The following is an 18,762-nucleotide window of genomic DNA, read 5'->3' on the forward strand; positions in this document are numbered from 1 at the left end:
GGCTCCCGGTGCGAGTCTCCTCCGTCGTCGAGGAAAGGACGGCGCGATCATGGTGGCGCTCGCCCCGCGCCTCATCCCTGTCTCCGGACCCCTTAGCGGTGGATTCTTCCGCTACGCCCGAATCGTCGTTTGAATTTTTTATTTTTGCATATTTTGAAATTCTCCTTTCTGTTTGCCCTCTCACGGCTTGGAAACCTTTTCTCTTCGAAGCAAGCGAACTGCTTTGGCCTCGAGCCTGGATTCTCCCCGGAAAGCTGAAGGCAACCCTCGAAAGCACGCCGCGTCTCCTGCGCCCAGCACTCCAGCTGTTCATCTGTTGCTCGAACGGGCGTTCCCCGCCTTCCTCTTTCGCTGGGCTCGGTGAAGAGAGCCGCCGCCTTTGGCCGTTCTTTGCCTTTCGAGCGGAGCTCCGAGAACCGGCCCGGCTGCACTGTGGGCTTCGGGCTCCCTGCCGCTCTCGTTTCCCTCCTCCCTTCCCACCGCTCCCCCGACGCACCTTCCTCCCCAAAGCCGGCGAGGCAACGTCTCCAATCCCGCCTCCCTCGCGCTCTTTCTCTTCTCCCCGACCCACTTTGGTGCGATGCTGCCGCCGCGGAGCGTCGCTTCCTAACGCGCCGTCTGCTCCGGAGCTGCCAGACGACGCTTTGGGCGGGGAGGTGGAAACCTTTGGCTGGAATTTTTTACAAAGGAGACCCGTCTCTTCCCTTTCCCGGGATATAAAGCGGAAAAAAAAGAGAGGGGAAAAAGGGGGTGGGGGTAAAGGCGGCTGCGGGGGGGGGGAGGGGAGGAACATGGATGAGAAGCTGCAGGCGCATCAGGTTGACATCGACCCGGATTTTGAACCTCAGAGTCGGCCTCGCTCTTGCACCTGGCCGCTGCCTCACCCCGACTTCCCGGGCGAAGAAGACGATGGAACCGGCGGTGCGGGAGGCGGCGGCGGCGCCCCTAAGCACCCCTTGGCCGGCGGCACCGAAGGCGCTGAGAACGCCGGCGTGGCGACGGAGCGTGGCAAAGCGACCCCTGCGCTGCCTTCTTTGAGCGCGGACGTTGGACAGCTCCGCAAAACGAAGACTTCGCGGCGGAACGCTTGGGGCAACCTGTCGTACGCGGATCTCATCACCAAGGCGATCGAGAGTTCCCCGGAGAAACGGCTCACCCTCTCCCAGATCTACGACTGGATGGTCCGATACGTGCCCTATTTTAAGGATAAAGGCGACAGCAACAGCTCCGCTGGCTGGAAGGTACCTGGGGGTCCTCACCGCCTTGCGTCCTCCCCTCCCGCCTCCTACTCCCGCTTACTAGATACCTAGTTTCAAGAAGCGCTGGGGAAGTTTTTTTTACTACTCTCTTCCTCCGTGGGTAGAGGGATCTCCAGCGTGTCGGTTTAGATGCCCAGAAGAAGGGGCTGACCAAGTGGTTTCTGTCTTCCCGGGGCTGCAAGGAGGGGTTAATTAAAGGCTGTTCAAATGCTGGTCTTCTCCCCCTTTATTCCATCCTTACTTGAAAAAAGAGGTTTGCAGCATTAGTTAGTGTCTACTTGGAGTATTAAAGTAATGGCAGGGGTGGCCAACCCTGAATCCCGAGAGAGACTGTGGCATCCTTGCAGCATATGTCTGGTCATAAAAGGGCAAGGCCTTTGGCTTTATTGCAAGAGTTTCTGCCCCCCCCCCCAAACCAACTCTGTTTGAGTCCAGAACTTGATTCTTGAGACCTTTCTCTATTGTCTTTGATTCAGGAAGGCAAGTTGCTCTCGTAGCCTTATTAAAGCCAGGTTGGAGAGCATTTTTGCTTCTCCCCTAAGCCAGAGGAGAAGAAAGTATTGTTGGCAGTAGTGAAGAGGGTGCTAGTGATTGCTTTTAAATGTATATAATTTTTCTTCTTCTTGGCACTGGGGAAGAGAGAGGTCATTTATCAGTAGCCTGGTCACTTATTCAACTATTTTGGCCAACCTCCCACATATCCTTCTGCTTCTTCGCTGCTTCTTCACTGCCTGGCAGCAAGAAGGTGGGAGGGGGAAAAATGATTCCCTCCCTCTCATATTGCAGTTAAGTGGCACCTGTCTGTCTGGTAGGGAGAGAGCCAGAAGTACTTTTTGAAGCTTTCTTCTGCTCTGCTTGATTGAAATGCTACTTGGAGAAAGGACATTTGGGGGGGGGGGAGGGAATGTTTTCAGCTTTTTGCTTTTCAATTTGGGCAGTGGGTAGGTGGATAGGATGAGTGGGGATGATGCTGGGGGGATGACGGGGGGAAGAGATCTTTTTTCTTCTGGAATGCAGCCTGGATTCTTGAAGCCTCTATCAATATCCCAAGGAAAACTTGAAATGTGATTCCTTCTACTAAGTTACTTGGTCTTTCCCCCATGCTGAGCCAGTGAGACAAATGTTACTAATCCCATATGGATTCCACCAGATCCAAAACTAGACATTTAATGAAATAGCCCTCGTGTGCCCATTGCAAACTTTGTACATGGACAACATCTCTTTCCTGAATCAAAATGGGATTTAGTCTACTTTTATTGATTTATTTTTTGCTTCGGTTTTTTTTTCTAAGGTCAGGTCATGGATAGAAATTTGGTTATTTGGAAAGTCATTGCTATGATATGCTCTTAACGGAGGGGCTTGGAACAGAGTTTCCCCCACATGTGTATCAGCCCTGGAGAACCCTTGTAAATCTGGAAATAAATGATAGGGGGAAAGAAGACAAAAGAGTGATTTGTATTTTCTTTATCTCTCTCTTATCTGTTGATCTTATCCAGACAGAGTTAAGATGCCTACTCCTCACAATTTAACTCTGCCAGTTGAATTCCAGGCTGTTGCCTGTGATTTGTTAAATATTTCTATCAGTAGTAATTGATTCTTCTTTTATTGTGATTTAGTGCAGAATTAGGCTTCATTCCCTCAATTTACAAGAAAAATGTCTGTGTGTTTGGATGAGAACTGTTTCAGTGAAGGCAATTACAGTAACTCTTAACCTTGTCTTGTGTGAAAAAAAAGTATTTATGAAATGAGGCTGCCCTTCCACATTCACACCATGCCACATTGGTGATCAATTCTGGAAAGGGAGCAAAAAATAAGTTATATTGGCAGCAGAGGGTTCCCATTTTTTAAAACTTCTTTTTTACTCTCCAATTACTCAGTAACAACTGCTCCATCAAGTGTCTGCACTGGCATTATCTAAATATTTTCTGGTGGATCATAGTTCATGGGAATTGCTGAAGGAACAGTTTTTTGTTTCTTTGGATACAGAAATATTCTAGAAGCAGTGAAATGAAAGGTTAGACCAAGAGTTGTTGGCAGATTAGTTGGCAGATTTTTTCCCCCCATTCAGCTCAGCCTTTTCTAGTCTGATGCCCTCAAAATTTGTTGGGACTCCCAGAGTTCCCAACCAACATTACTGAACAGCCTGGGAATCCTGGTCGCTGTTTTCTTAGCACACTTGGAGAATGCAATCGGGATAGGCTAGGATCAGTCTTATTCAACCAACTGCTAATGGAAAATCATGTTTCCTAGTGGCCATGCATCTCATTCTCATTTTCTCTCTCTCCTCTGATCAAGAGTGGCCAATAGACCCATTTGGGTTTTGTTTAGAAGTGTGCTTTAACTGCTTATTTTATATTAGCAGGTTGAATGGATTATGTTTGTTCACCCTGGGTACCAAGGCTTGCCCAGTTAAATCTTCAAGAGTCTTCCTTTTAATACACAATATTTCTCAACCTTGGCCACTTTAAGATGTGTGGACTTCGACTTCCAGAATTCCCTAGCACAATGAATTCTGTGAGTTGAAGTCTATACACCTTAAAATTGTTAAGGCTGAGAAACACTGCAATATGGTATTAAGTTGACCAGTGAAATTTTAGGACTATAGTACAATATATATTTATTGCTCTAGGAATCCATGGCACAGCATGGACCTGTGCCATGGCTTGTTCAGAGTCCCCTGACAATTAATAACCACAATTTCTTCCCACCCTCAAGAATGTATACTTCATGAGGACCCACATGAAACAAATCAAGGCCATCTCTTTTTTGATGAAGCCAAAATGTTGTTTTCATTAAAAGCATAAAAATAATAAAACAAATCCAGCAGTGTATCTATGTAACATGTTAGTAGAAATTAGCAGGGATGATCGCATTTTTAACTTGCTACCATCTATTCATGGGAGAGTAGAAACATATGGAAAAGCTTCAAGATAGCATTCAGAGTTCAAGAGCTCTTATTATCTAGGTCTGCAAGTTGTCCAGTTTCCATGCTTTGGTTTTAGAAAAGCTCTAATGAAGTTTGTATAGTGAGGAAATCTTTCTCACTGGGAGTCAGTGAAACAATGGACACTAAAACTTTTGCCAGTACATGTGCTAGTTCAAGCTGAAATCTTTTGCTCCTCTTCATGGGGTAAATCAAAGGAATTATGCCAGTGGTGGGATTCAGCCAGTCCACACCACTTCGGCAGAACCAATAGCTAATTTTTTATTGCCTAGGCCCAGAATGGACTTCCGGAAGTGGCATCCACACAGAACTGGTTTGTCACATATTTGAATCCCACCACTGGATTCTGCCAAAATGTGTCTCAGCTTTTCAATCTGGATCTGCCTGTACGTGTTCTAGTGAGACTCTGCACTGGTGCTTTTAAGAGGTTCAGAAGTTAAGCAGCTGTTTTTTCCCCCTCCCTGATCCTCTTTCTCGAGAGGATTGCAACACTGGCATGAATCAGGTGCCATGAAGAACTAATATTGCAGATGAGAAATATTAGAAAATCTTTGCAGTTTGGGTTCTGAACTGTATGGAGGTTTGTCTGTCTACATACATTCCCTATATAAAAAGAGTATGGTGTAATAGAGGTGACTAGGTTCCAGTGGAACAGACTCTGGAATGGGGTCAGAATGTCAGGTGAACTTGTTTTATGCATCTGTTGTGTTTGTTGGAACTAGGTTATGGGCCTTGAGCGTAACTTATATTTACATTTTTTTTGTTTTTCATTTGCCGTTTATTGTGGATTTTTTTTAAAATCTGTGTTACCTACCCAGAGTCACTTGTGGGAATGGATGGCCTTAAAAATACATGATTAAATAAATAAATAAATGAAGAGAAGCATTCATTTGAAGAAAGATCCAAAATATATTCTAATGAACATTATTTTTCTAATTCTGTTTCATGCCTTCAAAGAAAAAAAAAGATTTGGTGCAGTAATAAGTGGTTGTGCACCAATCAAAGACATTTTAGATGAAGGTTTTTGAAAGGCTCTTATTGAAATGGCAAATGATTGGTGAGGGGCTGTTTCAGACCTGCTTGCATTATCTTAGACTCCTCTCTTTTCATGCTAAGAGTCCTAGTGTCAATTTACCGCATCTCAAGGCAGGGCTGGAAGAAAATGCTGTTGAAAAAACCCCTAAAAATTGGCCAGAGTATGCACAAATTTCCATTGATCATCTTATGGCACCTGTCCTGATAACTTCTAGTTGAAATGGGCAGATATGACTTGATAATGCATGATGGTGTCTCACATGCTTGTACTTGGTCATGCTGGGAACTGAGAAGAGAGGTTGTCCTAAAGGTGCTTTTTCAAGAGGCAACTGGACTTTCTTTATTTTTCCTTGAATGACTAAGAATTTTCATAGTCATGGAGAAGAGATGTTGTAAGGTTTAGGTGTCCCATGGCAAAGGAACTCGAGAGCTTTCTCTTTTGGCAGTGAATCCTTCAGTTGTGTTGCTAAAAGTAGTAGAAGCTGCATTGTTGATTACCATACTGGGAATCTGTGATTTTGAACTTTTGGTATTCCTGGTCCAGGCTGGCATTCTCTTTCCAAAGTCTATTTTGTCTGGGATGGTCTCTGACAATTAAGCCCAGCTGCTGATTCTTCCTTATTGGTGATCAGCAATACAGTAGTTTCAGTTGTTTTTAATTTTGGAGTTTTACAGAGACATTACTTTACCAAAGTGCATTACCAAAGTATTTTCTCAGGCTTGTGATCCAGGCCCTCTATTGTATTGCCTGGTCTGTAATTTCTTCTTCTCACCCCTCATTCTTTCTTCTCTTTGTTTCTCTAAACTATTTTCTCCAATTCAGTTTCCCCTTCCCTGTTCATAATTCTGAATTCTGGGACATTTTATGCAAGAGTCTTACCCAATATTCTAAATCCTAAACCGAGTCAAAACCAACCAAAATTGATGCATTTAGATTGTATGCTACATCCAGACAAATAAACCATATTATGGTTTACCATGATGACTGGTTATATAACATGCTAAGACAATAGCTGAGTTTCCCTAACATACTAAAGCAATGTGCCTCACTTTAGCCTAGTCTAACAAGTTATGCAAACCCAGGCTGTGTGAGGTTCAGAAGCATCACGGTTTCTTGTGTGTGTGTGTGTGTGTGTGTGTGTGTGTGTGTGTATGTGTGTATATGAGGAGGGGGCATAATGGGGGATTTTTCCTACTATAGTTACCTTACATAATTAATCTTCTCTGGTCCCTAATGAATTGTCAGCCACTGAGCCCTCTTCCTGATTCACCAAGAATTCCAAAGTATTTTCCTGTGTTATGGAAACAGCTTCCCCCATCTTACCAGCCGCTGCTTTGAAAGGTGGGATTACAAGGTAAGATTTAACACTCCCAGTTGTCTCCTCCATCCTCTTCCCTAAAGCCAATTGAGACTTCAGCTCCTGTGCACCATTTAACTTGCATCATCGCATCCCTCCCTCCCACCTCGTGCTGTTAACGTAGATCTATTATCCTTCTGGGAGCAGGCTTCTGCTTTTGAACGAATTATTTAAGTGGGATGGGGAGAGGGTGGGTTTAGACAGAGACAGGCAAAAGTTACTGAGTTTAAAACTTAACCTCACTTACTGTGTTATGTAGAAACAGGCATTAGGTGTGTAGCTCTGCTGGTTAAGCATGTTGTGTGGGTACAACCAATCTCTCTTTCTCCCTTGCCTCTTGGCCTTTAACAGGTAGTAAAGCCTACACATTTGTGTTATTTATTTATTATTAGATCCCTGTGCCGCCCATCTCATCTTTTTACTTTTAAGAGAACATGGCTGCTCTATAGAACAAGAATCATCAATTTCAACTGCCTAAAATAAAAGGTTTTTAGGGAAAAGACCACAGCTTGGATCAAGATTGCACATCTGCTATTTTTGTTTGTTCATTTGTTTTAATGGAGCAACATTCAGTTTTAAAAGCTTCTGAACTAAAAAGCCTGTTAGGTCCTGTTGAACCATAATATCGCCTCTGAAGAACAATAAAATAAATAAATAAAACCAGGATGAACTCAAACTCCAGGAGATAGGATAATTGATTTTTAATGTACAGAAAACAAAGACCTGGAAATTTTGAAGGAAGTTGACTTTGCATTTCATGTAGTTAAGGCCTCAGTCTTAGGAGTTTGTGCAGACGGCTCCCCTTCTATTTTGGATTTTGGAGCTGCGAGGCTGCACACTTGTGGGGGTGGAGGGTACGGACGCTATTTCCCTTTGTCAGATGCTGCACGGAAAGCCTCTTGACTGACAGTTCTGTTTAATTAGGGAATTGTTATTTTATCAATTCCAAAGGCTTGGAGTTTTCTGCTCCAGCTCCTGCATTCTACTTGTTAATGGGAAAACCAACACCCTCTGTCAAAGAAGCAGCAGCTCGGATGCATTTTAAAGCACTGTTTGTGCTGCTTTGACATCCAAAATATAACAATAAAGCAATCAGCTAGTGGAAGTCTGCTCGAGGCAGGTCTGACAGTGCCAAAACCTTAACTGCCGAGCCTCCCTTCCCCTTTTTCCCCCTCCTACATGGTAAGGCTGCCCTTTGGTGACACAGTCTTGGAACTAGCAAAGTGGCATCAGGGCTTGGGCTGATTAGGCAGACCTTGCCCACAGTGGAAGCTTGCCAGAAAGCCATCACTTTCTCACTCCCTCTGCCCATAGTTTCTTTTGCTTCTATGCAAGGCCGTGGAGAAGAAATGATGGCCAGGATTAGGCAATGTCAGGCTCTAATGTGCAGTGGTAGGGGAAGGAAAAGCCCATGGGTTAGCTAGTCTTCCGGCGTTACAGCTGGGCCACTTGAGAGCCACTATAGTGATTCTTCAATTATTCTGCCTGGAAAGGGGGAGAAAATGCTTGGCGATTGGTGTGATGTCTAGGACATGATGGCTTGGAAGAAATTGCCAGGCTGTCAAATGCCTTCAAGGCTTTCTGGGCTCTGAACCAGGAAGTCACCTTATATTGGATTCATTTGCATATCTTAGTAAACAAATCAGATAAAGATGTATTGGTTACATGTTACCTACCTTTGGTTAAGTTTTAAACCTTAAGAGATTCCCCCCCCCCCTTCTGGTTTACCATCTTGTGCAAATTTAGCTCTGGGGATAGGCAACCTAGTGTGCTCCTGATAGTTTGATCACCCCAAGCATCCTGGTGAATTTTAAATGTTTATAGGATTTGTAATTAAAAATACAGCTTAATTCCAGATTGCCTATCTCTGCTTGTACCTTTGACCGATAGATGGTTCAGTGCATTGGACTGATCTAAAAAAAAGATTAATCTAGACCAGAATTGGGTTGTCGGGCAAATGTGGCCCTAAAATGCTCAATACACCTTTTCCTTTTCTTCTTTTATTGGCTACACACTTAACCTGGTCTAGGAACTACACCGATTTTTGGATTTGCACCCAAACCATAAAAAGAAACAAGGTTAACATGAGAGTGGGCGAGGTTGACACAGGCCACAAAAACTAACCCTAACCCTAGCCTAGCTTAGCATGCTATGCCAATTCTTTTTTACCTGACCTGATTTTGGATACATAAACATTTCCAATATGTTATAACTGAAGAAAAATCCTTTTCTGCACTTGGGGCACTTCTCTGAAAGATGTTTTCAGAAAGGAGGTTTAATCAAAAGTGTTTCATACTGGTCCTGTTATTTCTGGTATATTTGTTTAAATGTTCTCAACTTCCTTCCTTCCTTCCTTCCTTCCTTCCTTCCTTCCTTCCTTCCTTCCTTCCTTCCTTTCTTCCTTCCTTCCTTCCCTCCCCCCTCCCTCCCTCTTCACCTTTTCCAGAATTGCTTTTCATGCAGTGCTAACTGCTGAAGTAACACAAACCTGCTAAATGGACGAGCTTTATGATAGCATAAAAATGATACTACAGCAGTGAGTAGAGCTTTATTAAACCCCAGAGAGGCTGCAAATAAACAGCTTGCTCTGCTCTTCATTCTTTTTTCCTCCAATATTAAAAAAACCCTCAAATTTAAATTACAATTAAGATGACATGGACTAGAAGCCATTTTCAAATGGCATGCTAACTCTGGTCTCCCCATTACAACCTACGTGCCCCTCCAAATCTGGCCGCCTCCATTTAGTGGGAGTTCTGATGGAATAAAGATTACCTAATGTTTGTCCTGCCTGGATTGCTCAGATGGGGTCCAGGGAGAAATGTGAAATGATGAAAGTGGAGAAATGCCCCCTCTCAACTCCATGCAACTATTGTTTTTGTTGTTTTGTTTGAATGACAGGTTGTCTCCCCAGCCTTTAATATTGTTAGCAGAAAAGTGGGATTACACAGTTGAAACAGCATGGAATCATAGATTAGGTTTGCAAAACACAATAAAACGCTAATGCCGGTGAAGAAACCCAAACTGCTTTGCCCACCTAGCAAGCTCACTGCTAATACACACACTGGATTACTGTTTGAGATGGCAGTTGCTTTGCAGGTCCTACACCTTGGTGAATCCCCAAGTCCATTTTAGTTTAGCTAAATGCATTGGGGGAGCTCAGCCCTGTCTTCCAAGCCTCAGAGCACATCTTTCCCAGTGCCTTCTTCAGTACAGAACTGGTAACGCAGGGTGCAACCACACAGCATCCCTTACTTTCAGTGCTTTCCATATTCCTGGCATGCTTCCACAGATCCACTACTGAAAAGCCCTCGTACATTAAAAGCACTCTCAGCTTGCGCATTAGCAATAAAGAGAAGAATTGAGACACGGAACAAAATGCGCACAGAATCATAGAATTGTACAGTTGGAAGGGATCCCTAGTCCAACCCTGTAGGCTTCAATGAAACCAAATGAATCATCCATGAGAAAAGGCTGAGCTGGCCAATCTTTTCTTCAAAAGCTTATGAGAAACTTTGGGAAACTCATCAAGGAGAGATCCAGCCTAAAACTTAAGGAGAAATGGCATGACAGTGAGAACAGTGGAACTGCTCGCCTCCAGAAGTCGTGGGTTCTCCATTGCTGGAGATTTTTAAGACGAGATTGGACAACCATTTGTCTGGAATGGTACAGTGTAGGGTTTTCCTGTTGAGCAGGGGGTTGGACTAGAAGACCTCCAAGCTCCCTTCCAACTCTGTTATTCTATGTTTGTTTATTCTATGGGATGGAGAACGCACAACCTGCAAAGGTAGCCTGTTCCATCATTGCATTGTTTAAACAAAATATGCAGCATCCTGGAAACATGTGATCACACTTTGCAACCTTCCCAGCCCACTTACGACAAACAAAAGTCAATGTGGGAACCATATGATTCACTTAACTGCAGTAATTTGCTTAATAACTGGCAAAAAGGTGGTAAAATTGGGCACAACTCACTGAACAACTGTCTTACTTAGGAATGGAAATTCTTGTCCCTTGTAGTTATAAGTTGATGACTACCTGTAGCTGCATATGAGTGTGGCTGTAGAGGAATGTGGAGATTGCATGAGTGGCTCAATCCTGAGAAGGAGGAGAAGGTGAGAAGGAAACTCAAGATTGTCCCATTCTTATTCTCTTTAATATAAGAGTGAGATGGAGGAAAAAAAACACTGTCAGACTTTTAAGATTCTATTATTGTAGCCTACAACAACGAAGTGGAGTTTCAGTAGTTTTTGTGAAGTTTTGTTTCCTGGCCTGGCATACCTTGATGGGCTGACATTGGCCAGCACACTCTTCCCAAAATTGCCACCAAACTTCAATTTGTACAAAGTAGAATATTCTTAAATACACGGAGACAAGCCACATAGCTATACATGAAATCAATTTTAGAACAAATTAAATTTGGCTTTGTTTTTGTTCCATCTATATTTCTAGTGTGACTGATCCAAAACAGGTTTTGTCTCTTACAGAATAGAGTCACAATATTTCAGAGAATGTGTGTCATGGGCTCCTTCCCTAAATGGCTGCCACAGTGGATGTGGCCAATCACTAGGCCTCCCTTCACAACAGGAGATAAATTAGGCAAGGCTACTCTCCATCACCTTTTCAGGGATGTTCTTTATTACCTGAGCATACCTGTCAAGTGCAGGAAATCTGGAGTCCAGGTAGTTCAAAAGAATATAGAGTTATTGTATGCTAAAGCTTTCTATAAGAATCTGAGCTACTAACGGTCAAAGCAAATTGGCGGTATATAAGACTAGAAGGAATTCAAAGTGGGCTGGACTTAGATCTCTCATGGGTGCGAAGGGACTCGAGACTTATGACATTTTTTATTCCTCCCTCGGGCTCAGCCTGGTCATCTCCTACAATGTCTTTTTCTTCTCTTTTTTTTTTCCCTGAGAAGATAGATAATTCCTCCCTCCAAAATCTGGGCTGAAACTCCCTATCATTTTTATTTTCTAAGAATGCCTCCCGGGTTTATCCAAGATTTCAAATATTTTTGGAAATCAAGATTATGCCTGAGGCTGTTGCTTTGCTTTGCAACATGCTAGTTTCCCTGATTATTTTAATTATGTAATCTACAGTATAAAACAACATTGGATGGGGCATGGAATGTGTAGGGCAGCAAAGGAGGGGTGTGGGGGCACATCCAGTGATGCAGGATCGGGAACCTACGTTTTGCAACAACGGGATAGAACTTGGCATCGAGTTGGCAACTTGAGATTAGGCTTCCTTGAGGAATTGGGGGTTTTAAGGGAATACAAAAGTGCCTTTAGCCCCCATGAGACTTAAAAGATCCTTGTTGCCCTTAACCTTCCCCCAATACAGTATTAAAAATGGCTAAAAGAAATGTGCCTGAAGTTGTTTGCCTCATCCACTCTGCAGAAAGGACGCTGGAGAGTTTCCTTGGTCTCTTTCCCAGGCTTCGACTTCATTTCTTTGAATCTCTTGTTTATAGCTCCAATCCTCAAATCGGATGGCAACCGCCCTGCCCCCCCTCCCTCCCTGCCTTGCTAGAGGACTCACTGTATGGGTTTTTAGTCCAGCACAATCTCCCCTTTGACCCATAGGTGCTGCCTGCCTGCCTGTGCGTTCCCAGCTTCCCATCCCTTTCTGCCAACCCAGCTGCTTTGTCTCTGCTGAAGGTGTCGGTGCAAATCGGTTGGAGGCAAAAGGCGGCTGAGGTTATGGAAGGATCCTCAAGGCAGTTTTGCTTGTGTCCTGCTCAAGCTTATTTTGGACAGCAGTCCGTTCATTATTTTGGGCTGTCTTGGTAGCAAAGGGGGGAGGGAAGGAGGGAGGGAAGGAGGGGGAGAGAGAGAGAGAGAGAGAGAGAGAAAGAGAGAGAGAGAGAGAGAGAGAGAGAGATTGCTTTCACCCGCTGGAGGAGAAAAACAGCTGAGGCATGGCTAAGAGGGGGCCATGCTGGTTGGAAAAGAAGGCCAGGAATGGAGGATGAATGGGAAAGGTTACCATTCAGGGATCAGAGCTCAGCTGCGTTTGGGCACCTCCCCTGCCAAGGTTTGAAGGATTTGTTTGCTAGGTGCTCCCTAGGTGCCAGAGAACTATCTCAAATCCTCTGGGGTGGTAGCAAACCCAGCTTTCTAGCACTCTGTATGTTTCTGAGAGCATGGAAGAAGCAAGAAAAGGCAGCCATCCACTGGTGTTTCTACTCTTCCTCACTCCAAATCCCAACTTTTGGTTTCCTACATGTACCTCTCACTAGCTCCCACCTGATTTCCTTTCACCACTAATGCCCAGTTCTATAATATGGGGTATTTTCTAGATTGTTATGGCAGCTTCCTTCTACACTTTTCCATGGCATCATGCTCTCCTATGTAAATCTTCTACCCCCAATTGATCATTTATTCAAGCAAACTCCATACCATGTCCTATTTTAAAACAGAAACAGAATAAAAGAGTTGGAAGGGATCTTCCAGTGCAACTCCCTGCTCAAGCAGAAGACTCTATACAATTTCAGATAAATGGTTGTCCAATCTCTTCTTTAAAACCTCCAGTGATGGAGCACCTGCAACTTCTGAAGGCAAGCTGTTTCACTGATCAATTGTTCTAACAACTACTGCAATGTTGCAGAATGATACAGAATGGAGGATTCCTAAGCTCCCTCCTTTGCGAGATGACTGTCTGTTTCTCAAATCAGTGCATCAGGAAAAAGTCTACTGTATATCGAATCAGTCTATTGTAATTGTCAATGTCCTCCTCTCCACCAATGGAAGGTCTTCAGGCTCTTGCAGGTGAGAGAGACAATCCAATTCTGTGTCGGGTTCCTTTGCTTTCTACTTGGTTCCTTGTGTTCATACACCGTTGATGGGAAACAGAAGAAGTGCCACATCCAGTATGATTAAGAAAGCTGAAATGTTTTTCCCCTTGTAGCCCAGGCCGATAAAGTTTGGATTAGAGAAGCAGCTTCAAATGGCTCATTTGCTATAGTTGTAGTTTGTAGCTCAGTCTTCAAGTTTCTATTGAGTTCCACATTGGGTTCCCAGCACTGCTAGTTAAAAGGTCAGTCCTGCTAAGCCTTGCAATGTTTATTTTTATGTGAAAGAGCCTTTTGGGGTTTTGATTGGTGTGCTAGGGTTTTCCTTCCAGAAAACAATGGATGGGGCAAGAAAACCATGACATTCAATCTTATTTCATTCCCATGTAATTTTCCCCCCTTTCTATCCCATTAAAATTCAGTTTGGAGTAAATAACTGGTGTTTTTCTTGACCACCTGGGCATCCTGAGGCCTCAGGGCTGTGTATCTCTGATTTGTATGATTAGAGATTTGCAGATGTCTTAGAGGGTACTAAGAAAAAGGGACTGAGAAATGGCTGCGGGCCAAGCTGCTGATAGAAATAAAGCTTAGCAACCCTGGCTCCTTAGGTCAATCCTATTTATTTATTATTAATTTCCTGAACGTATACCCTCCTTGTCTTTTGTACTAATGGGGATGACATGGAGATTATTTGAAATAATAAATAAATTAATAAGAGTATGTTGAGATTGACTGAATTATATTACCATCAATAAGTAGAAAAACATTATGTATATCAACATAGAAAATGCAACTAGTTCAGTCTTTACCATCCTGGTGTTCCTCCAGATATAGACTCAGAATAATATGGAAGGGACCTCCCCCTCCCTGAGCAGGAGACCCTATACCATTTCAGACAAATGATTGTCCAGTCTCTTTTTGAAAGTCTGCAGTGATGGAGCACCCACAGCTATTCCATTGGTTGACTGCTCTCACCATTAGGACATTTCTCCTTAGTTCTAGGTTGCTTCTATATCAGATTGCATTAGTGAAATCAGCTTAGGTTGTTGATGAGAAACTCTGAATAGAGCAGGGGTGTCAATCTCGCAACGTCACATGACATGTCGCAACATACTGCAACTTTTTTGTCATTGCTAGCAATGGGGTGGGTGCAGTTTTGCTATGATGCATCCGGCCTGCAGGCCGACAGTGACATCCCTGGAGTAGAGGAAGAAACAGTTCATCCATATTTCTGTATTTGCACATCTCATAAATATCTCAAGAGGATCTCTGGTCCCTTCCATATCTGAGATTGGTGCACAGCAAACTGATCTTGAGGGATCTTCTTGATTAGAACTTGCCTCAGGTGATGCTCCAGAGGAAATACAGAGATAATGTTGCAAGATTTCCTCTGGAGCTGCAAGGCTGACAATTTCCTGATGGTTGTAAATCTGCTATATCCTATTTCCTAAGATTTCCCTTTTCCCTTTGTTAGCTGAGATGCCATGGTGTCTTGTCATCATTCCATTTAGTGAAGAATGAAGGCTGGGTGGGATGCTGACCCTGCTTTTGATGCTTTCCCATTGACCATTTGGGAGAAGTGCTAGCCAACTCTATGGGAAGGAGAAGTACAGCACTGGCTGGGGAATTCTGGGAGTTGAAGTCCACACATCTCCATGTTGCTGAGGTTGAGAAACATTGACTTACTATAATGCATGAATACAAGGAGAACAGCTTCCCTAAAGATTTGCATATCATTAGCAACTGAATGCTTATGGATGAAGCAGATTATAATGCTTATGGAGCAATCTGGGTTAATTACATTGAAGCAGAAGGGTGTGATCTTTGGCCAATGGCATAAGGCAGAGGACTTTTCCATTTCTCTCTTTCAGTCTTTTATACTTCTTTTTCCAAGTGTCTCCTTTTCATATCTTTCTTCTTTGGTGGGTAATTCAGATTTAGTTTTGAATTGGCAGTCCCAAACTTTTAAACGCAAAAACCATAGCAAAACCATGTGACTGACAGAGACTGAAAGGCAGATGACTGTAGGGAAACAGAGTATGAAAATTGGAAAATCCGATGGTTTGCTCAGCATATGCACTTATGAACAATGTGATCAATGAACAATGGATCAAACCATGAGTGATATAAAACATGACTTAATGTTATATGCAAGACTGGCCGTATCCAAAATCACAGGAAGCTTGGTTTTAAAAGGAATTATAAAGATGAGTTTGCTGATGAAATGTAAAGCTGTTATCATTGTGCCCAAATGGCACAGTCATAAATCTACCTGCATTGAGAATCAATGACTGGAAGGGATTTAGCAATCTAGGCAAAGCACACTTTATTTTAAAGTTTATATCCTGCAATCCAGAAATGACATTCATAAACCCTAATGGTCTCTTTCCAGTTCTGTATATCTGATTCTATAGCATTCTGTGGAGCAAACTCTGCATAGGAATATTCTGACTGAGGCACATTAAGTTGCCACTTGGAAGGAATTGAAGATTGCTTGGAAGAGACCAGCTGAACTCTTGTCTGGAGAGCTGTTAGTTGGTGCCCAAGGGCATGAATGCTTCAATCTGTTTACCTGGCTCTCTTAGTGAGGAGGGGAGAAAATAGCAGGGGTGGGTTGAGGAAGTGGGTAAAGGGACTTGCTGGAGACAGGCTGGCTGCTGTTCAAAACCCTCTTATTATACAACCAGGGAAAAAAAGTCTGGAGGAATCTCTGGGGTGGCTAACGAGCTTCTGGTTATACCCATAGGACCCTGCCATATTGGGGATTAAAATAGGAGGTAGCAATGAGGAAATTTCTTGGGACGTTAATTTCAAATTTCATTATCTCCTGTGTCTGACAAAACCACTGAGGTCTCCTTGCACAGAAGCTGTGCGAAGGATGCTTTTCCAAGATGCATAGAAGCAAAATGATAAAGCAGAGTGGCGACATGATTTTGTTTTCTTTAGGAGCTAACTAAAATTTGAAAATATTCTGAACCTGTGTTGGGGAAGGGGAGGCTTTATTTGAGCTTTCTCTTCACATCTTGAGTAATGCCCAAGATGCTACTTTTGCAACCCAAGTAAGACCTTGCCTTGAACTCACATACCAGCAAAGGAAATCAAAGGATTCATCTTCAGAGTGTAGAAATTACACCCAGACCCACAGGCATTTCCAGACACATACATATTTTAGATATCCGGTGTTTAATTTTAGGCACCAGTGAAAAAGATAACCCAGAAAGATGTCCATAGTAATAATTTCTTAAAATCAAGTTATTAAAGCATGGATGAACTAACTGTTATTTGAATAACTTGTAGATGTATACATATCTATTGTTCTTTTTGACATGTCATTTGTTTTGGTGGTAGAGCCACAGAATTCCTGTTATCTCAGGGGTAGGAATGCTTTGGGCCAAAAGGGTGTTCAGGACATCTTATGGCACCTGCATAAAATCACTGCTGAAAAGGTGATGGACCTTTTCAGATGATAAAATGATAACATGGTGGGTATGTTCAGCCAAAAATCACACCTTTACTGGGGTGGTTGTCTTTGGGTAAAGGTATGCTTTTTGACTGAATATACCCACTTTGTCCAATCTCTTTAAGAAGAGACTGAACGTGGTGGGTATATTCAGTCAAAAATACAACTTTACCCAAAGACAACCACTGCAGACTAACCTTTTCCTTTTTTTCTGAACAGGTAAGTGTACTTTCTACACAAAACATTAGGCTGCAGCTACCTACCACATGTTTATTATTATACCCAGAGGCATGCCAGCATTTAATTAAAAAAGAAAAGAGTTGAAAAAAGCAGGGAGGTTGTTTCACCCCATGGGAACCACCCTAATATACATGGGTGCTTACAGGCACTGCAGTTCCTACTTTTGCTTGACCTGAAAATTCTTGGATATATAAAACCAAACATCACTGCTATTTGATGAGCTCTTTGCATTAATGTGACCCCCAAGTAAAAGAGCCAAAAAGTGGCTAATGGAGGAAAATGGGCATTACAGACAATCCTAGCTGCTGACTGATGCGAAGTGCAGGGATCATATGAGCATCTATGAAAGGTTTGCCTTGGCTATCAGTTGCCTATCAGGCAACATCTAAGTCCATGTTTGACTTTTAAAACCCTAAATAGTTTATGATTTGGCTATCAATGAGGTTGCCTTTCCTCTAACGACCCTGGTCAGTTACATGACTCCGTCCTTCTGAAGATGCATCTTCTTCCTGTTGCAAGAAAGGACCTTCTCTTGAGTGGAAGTTCATTGAGCACCAACTGTCCCAACGCTTAGGAAGACGAGGAGGAGATCTCTCAGATTTTTTTAAAAAAATTCTTGTTGCCTTGAGTGTTGAATTTCCCAGGAAGGCAAGATTTAAATTCAAAATAGATGTATTGGCAAGGCTCTCTATAGCCCTTGAAATGAAGGCTGTTTGTAAAGCAGGGCCTATCACTACCCCACCCCTCAAGCAGGGGGAATGAATGAGCAGATGGCCCTGGAGTCTTACTTCACCTCCATCCAATCTCGGCAAAACAAGAAGGGACAGGCCCTCCTTCTCTGCTTTCGGCTAATTTATCTGAATTCAGGGAGGTCAGCCCGGTGGGAAAGAGGCAAGCCTTGAGAGGGGGTGGGCATGAAGAGATGAGGAGGCGAGGGAGGGGGGGTGGGGGAGGGGTGGGCAGGCAGTGATCTTCTGAACCCGAAGACTGGAGATCAGTTCATTACCTTAAAAGAAGTAAAACAAATAAATGCCTCATCTTTCTAAAGCTGTCTGTCTGCAGTTACAGCTTGGTACATCTGCTTTGGAGGCCCTGGCATCTGTCCAGGTGGCAAGCAGCTTCTAAGAATCCTCCCTCTCTCTCTCTCTCTCTCTCTCTCTCTCTCTCTCTGTGTAACAAATCAAAGGTGTCTGCTCAGCTTCTCTGTCTCCATCTCCCCCTGCTCTGGACACTCCCCGAGACGCCAGAGTTCTTCAAAAGCTGCCCTGAGCTTCCTCCAGCCTTTCTGTTACCCACTGCTTAACAAAATATTCTTCTTTTGCTCCTTAGACCCCTGGAGTGGCTCCAATTAGTGCCTTCTTCTAAGGGGGGGGGGGAGACAAAGAATGATGGGAAAGGCAGAAGTTCTTTTTTAAAGTATATTAGATGGTCTAGCTAAGGATGGAAAAAGTGGGACTTTATATTAATTTATATCCCCCTCCACAGCATAACGAGTTCAGAATATTAAATGATGACATCAAGTGCTTCACATTTGGGGTTTACTTGTGAATGGGTCCTGGACCAAGTTGTTAGTTTTTTTTTTTGTGGGAAGATATTTTCTGGAGACTACCAGCTGCCGGCATCTTATCATGTGCACAGATGAGGAGAGAGCAGATGAGTGTATTTGTGTGTGT

The 18,762-nt window shown here is 43.3% G+C and overlaps 1 protein-coding gene across 1 annotated transcript in view; it reads left to right on the top strand.

The window, feature by feature from the left end:
• Positions 1-791: 791 nt before the first annotated feature.
• Positions 792-18,762, top strand: part of FOXO6 (forkhead box O6) — a 172,612-nt gene continuing 154,641 nt past the window's right edge. Inside the window, exon 1 of the mRNA XM_039338253.1 lies at positions 792-1,241. Coding sequence (XP_039194187.1) covers positions 792-1,241 — 450 coding nt within the window. The remainder of the gene's footprint in view (positions 1,242-18,762) is intronic.

Source organism: Crotalus tigris, unplaced genomic scaffold (assembly GCF_016545835.1).
Source record: "Crotalus tigris isolate CLP2741 ecotype Arizona unplaced genomic scaffold, ASM1654583v1 scf7180000017694.5664430, whole genome shotgun sequence".
In the NCBI taxonomy this organism is placed as follows: Eukaryota; Metazoa; Chordata; class Lepidosauria; order Squamata; family Viperidae; genus Crotalus; species Crotalus tigris.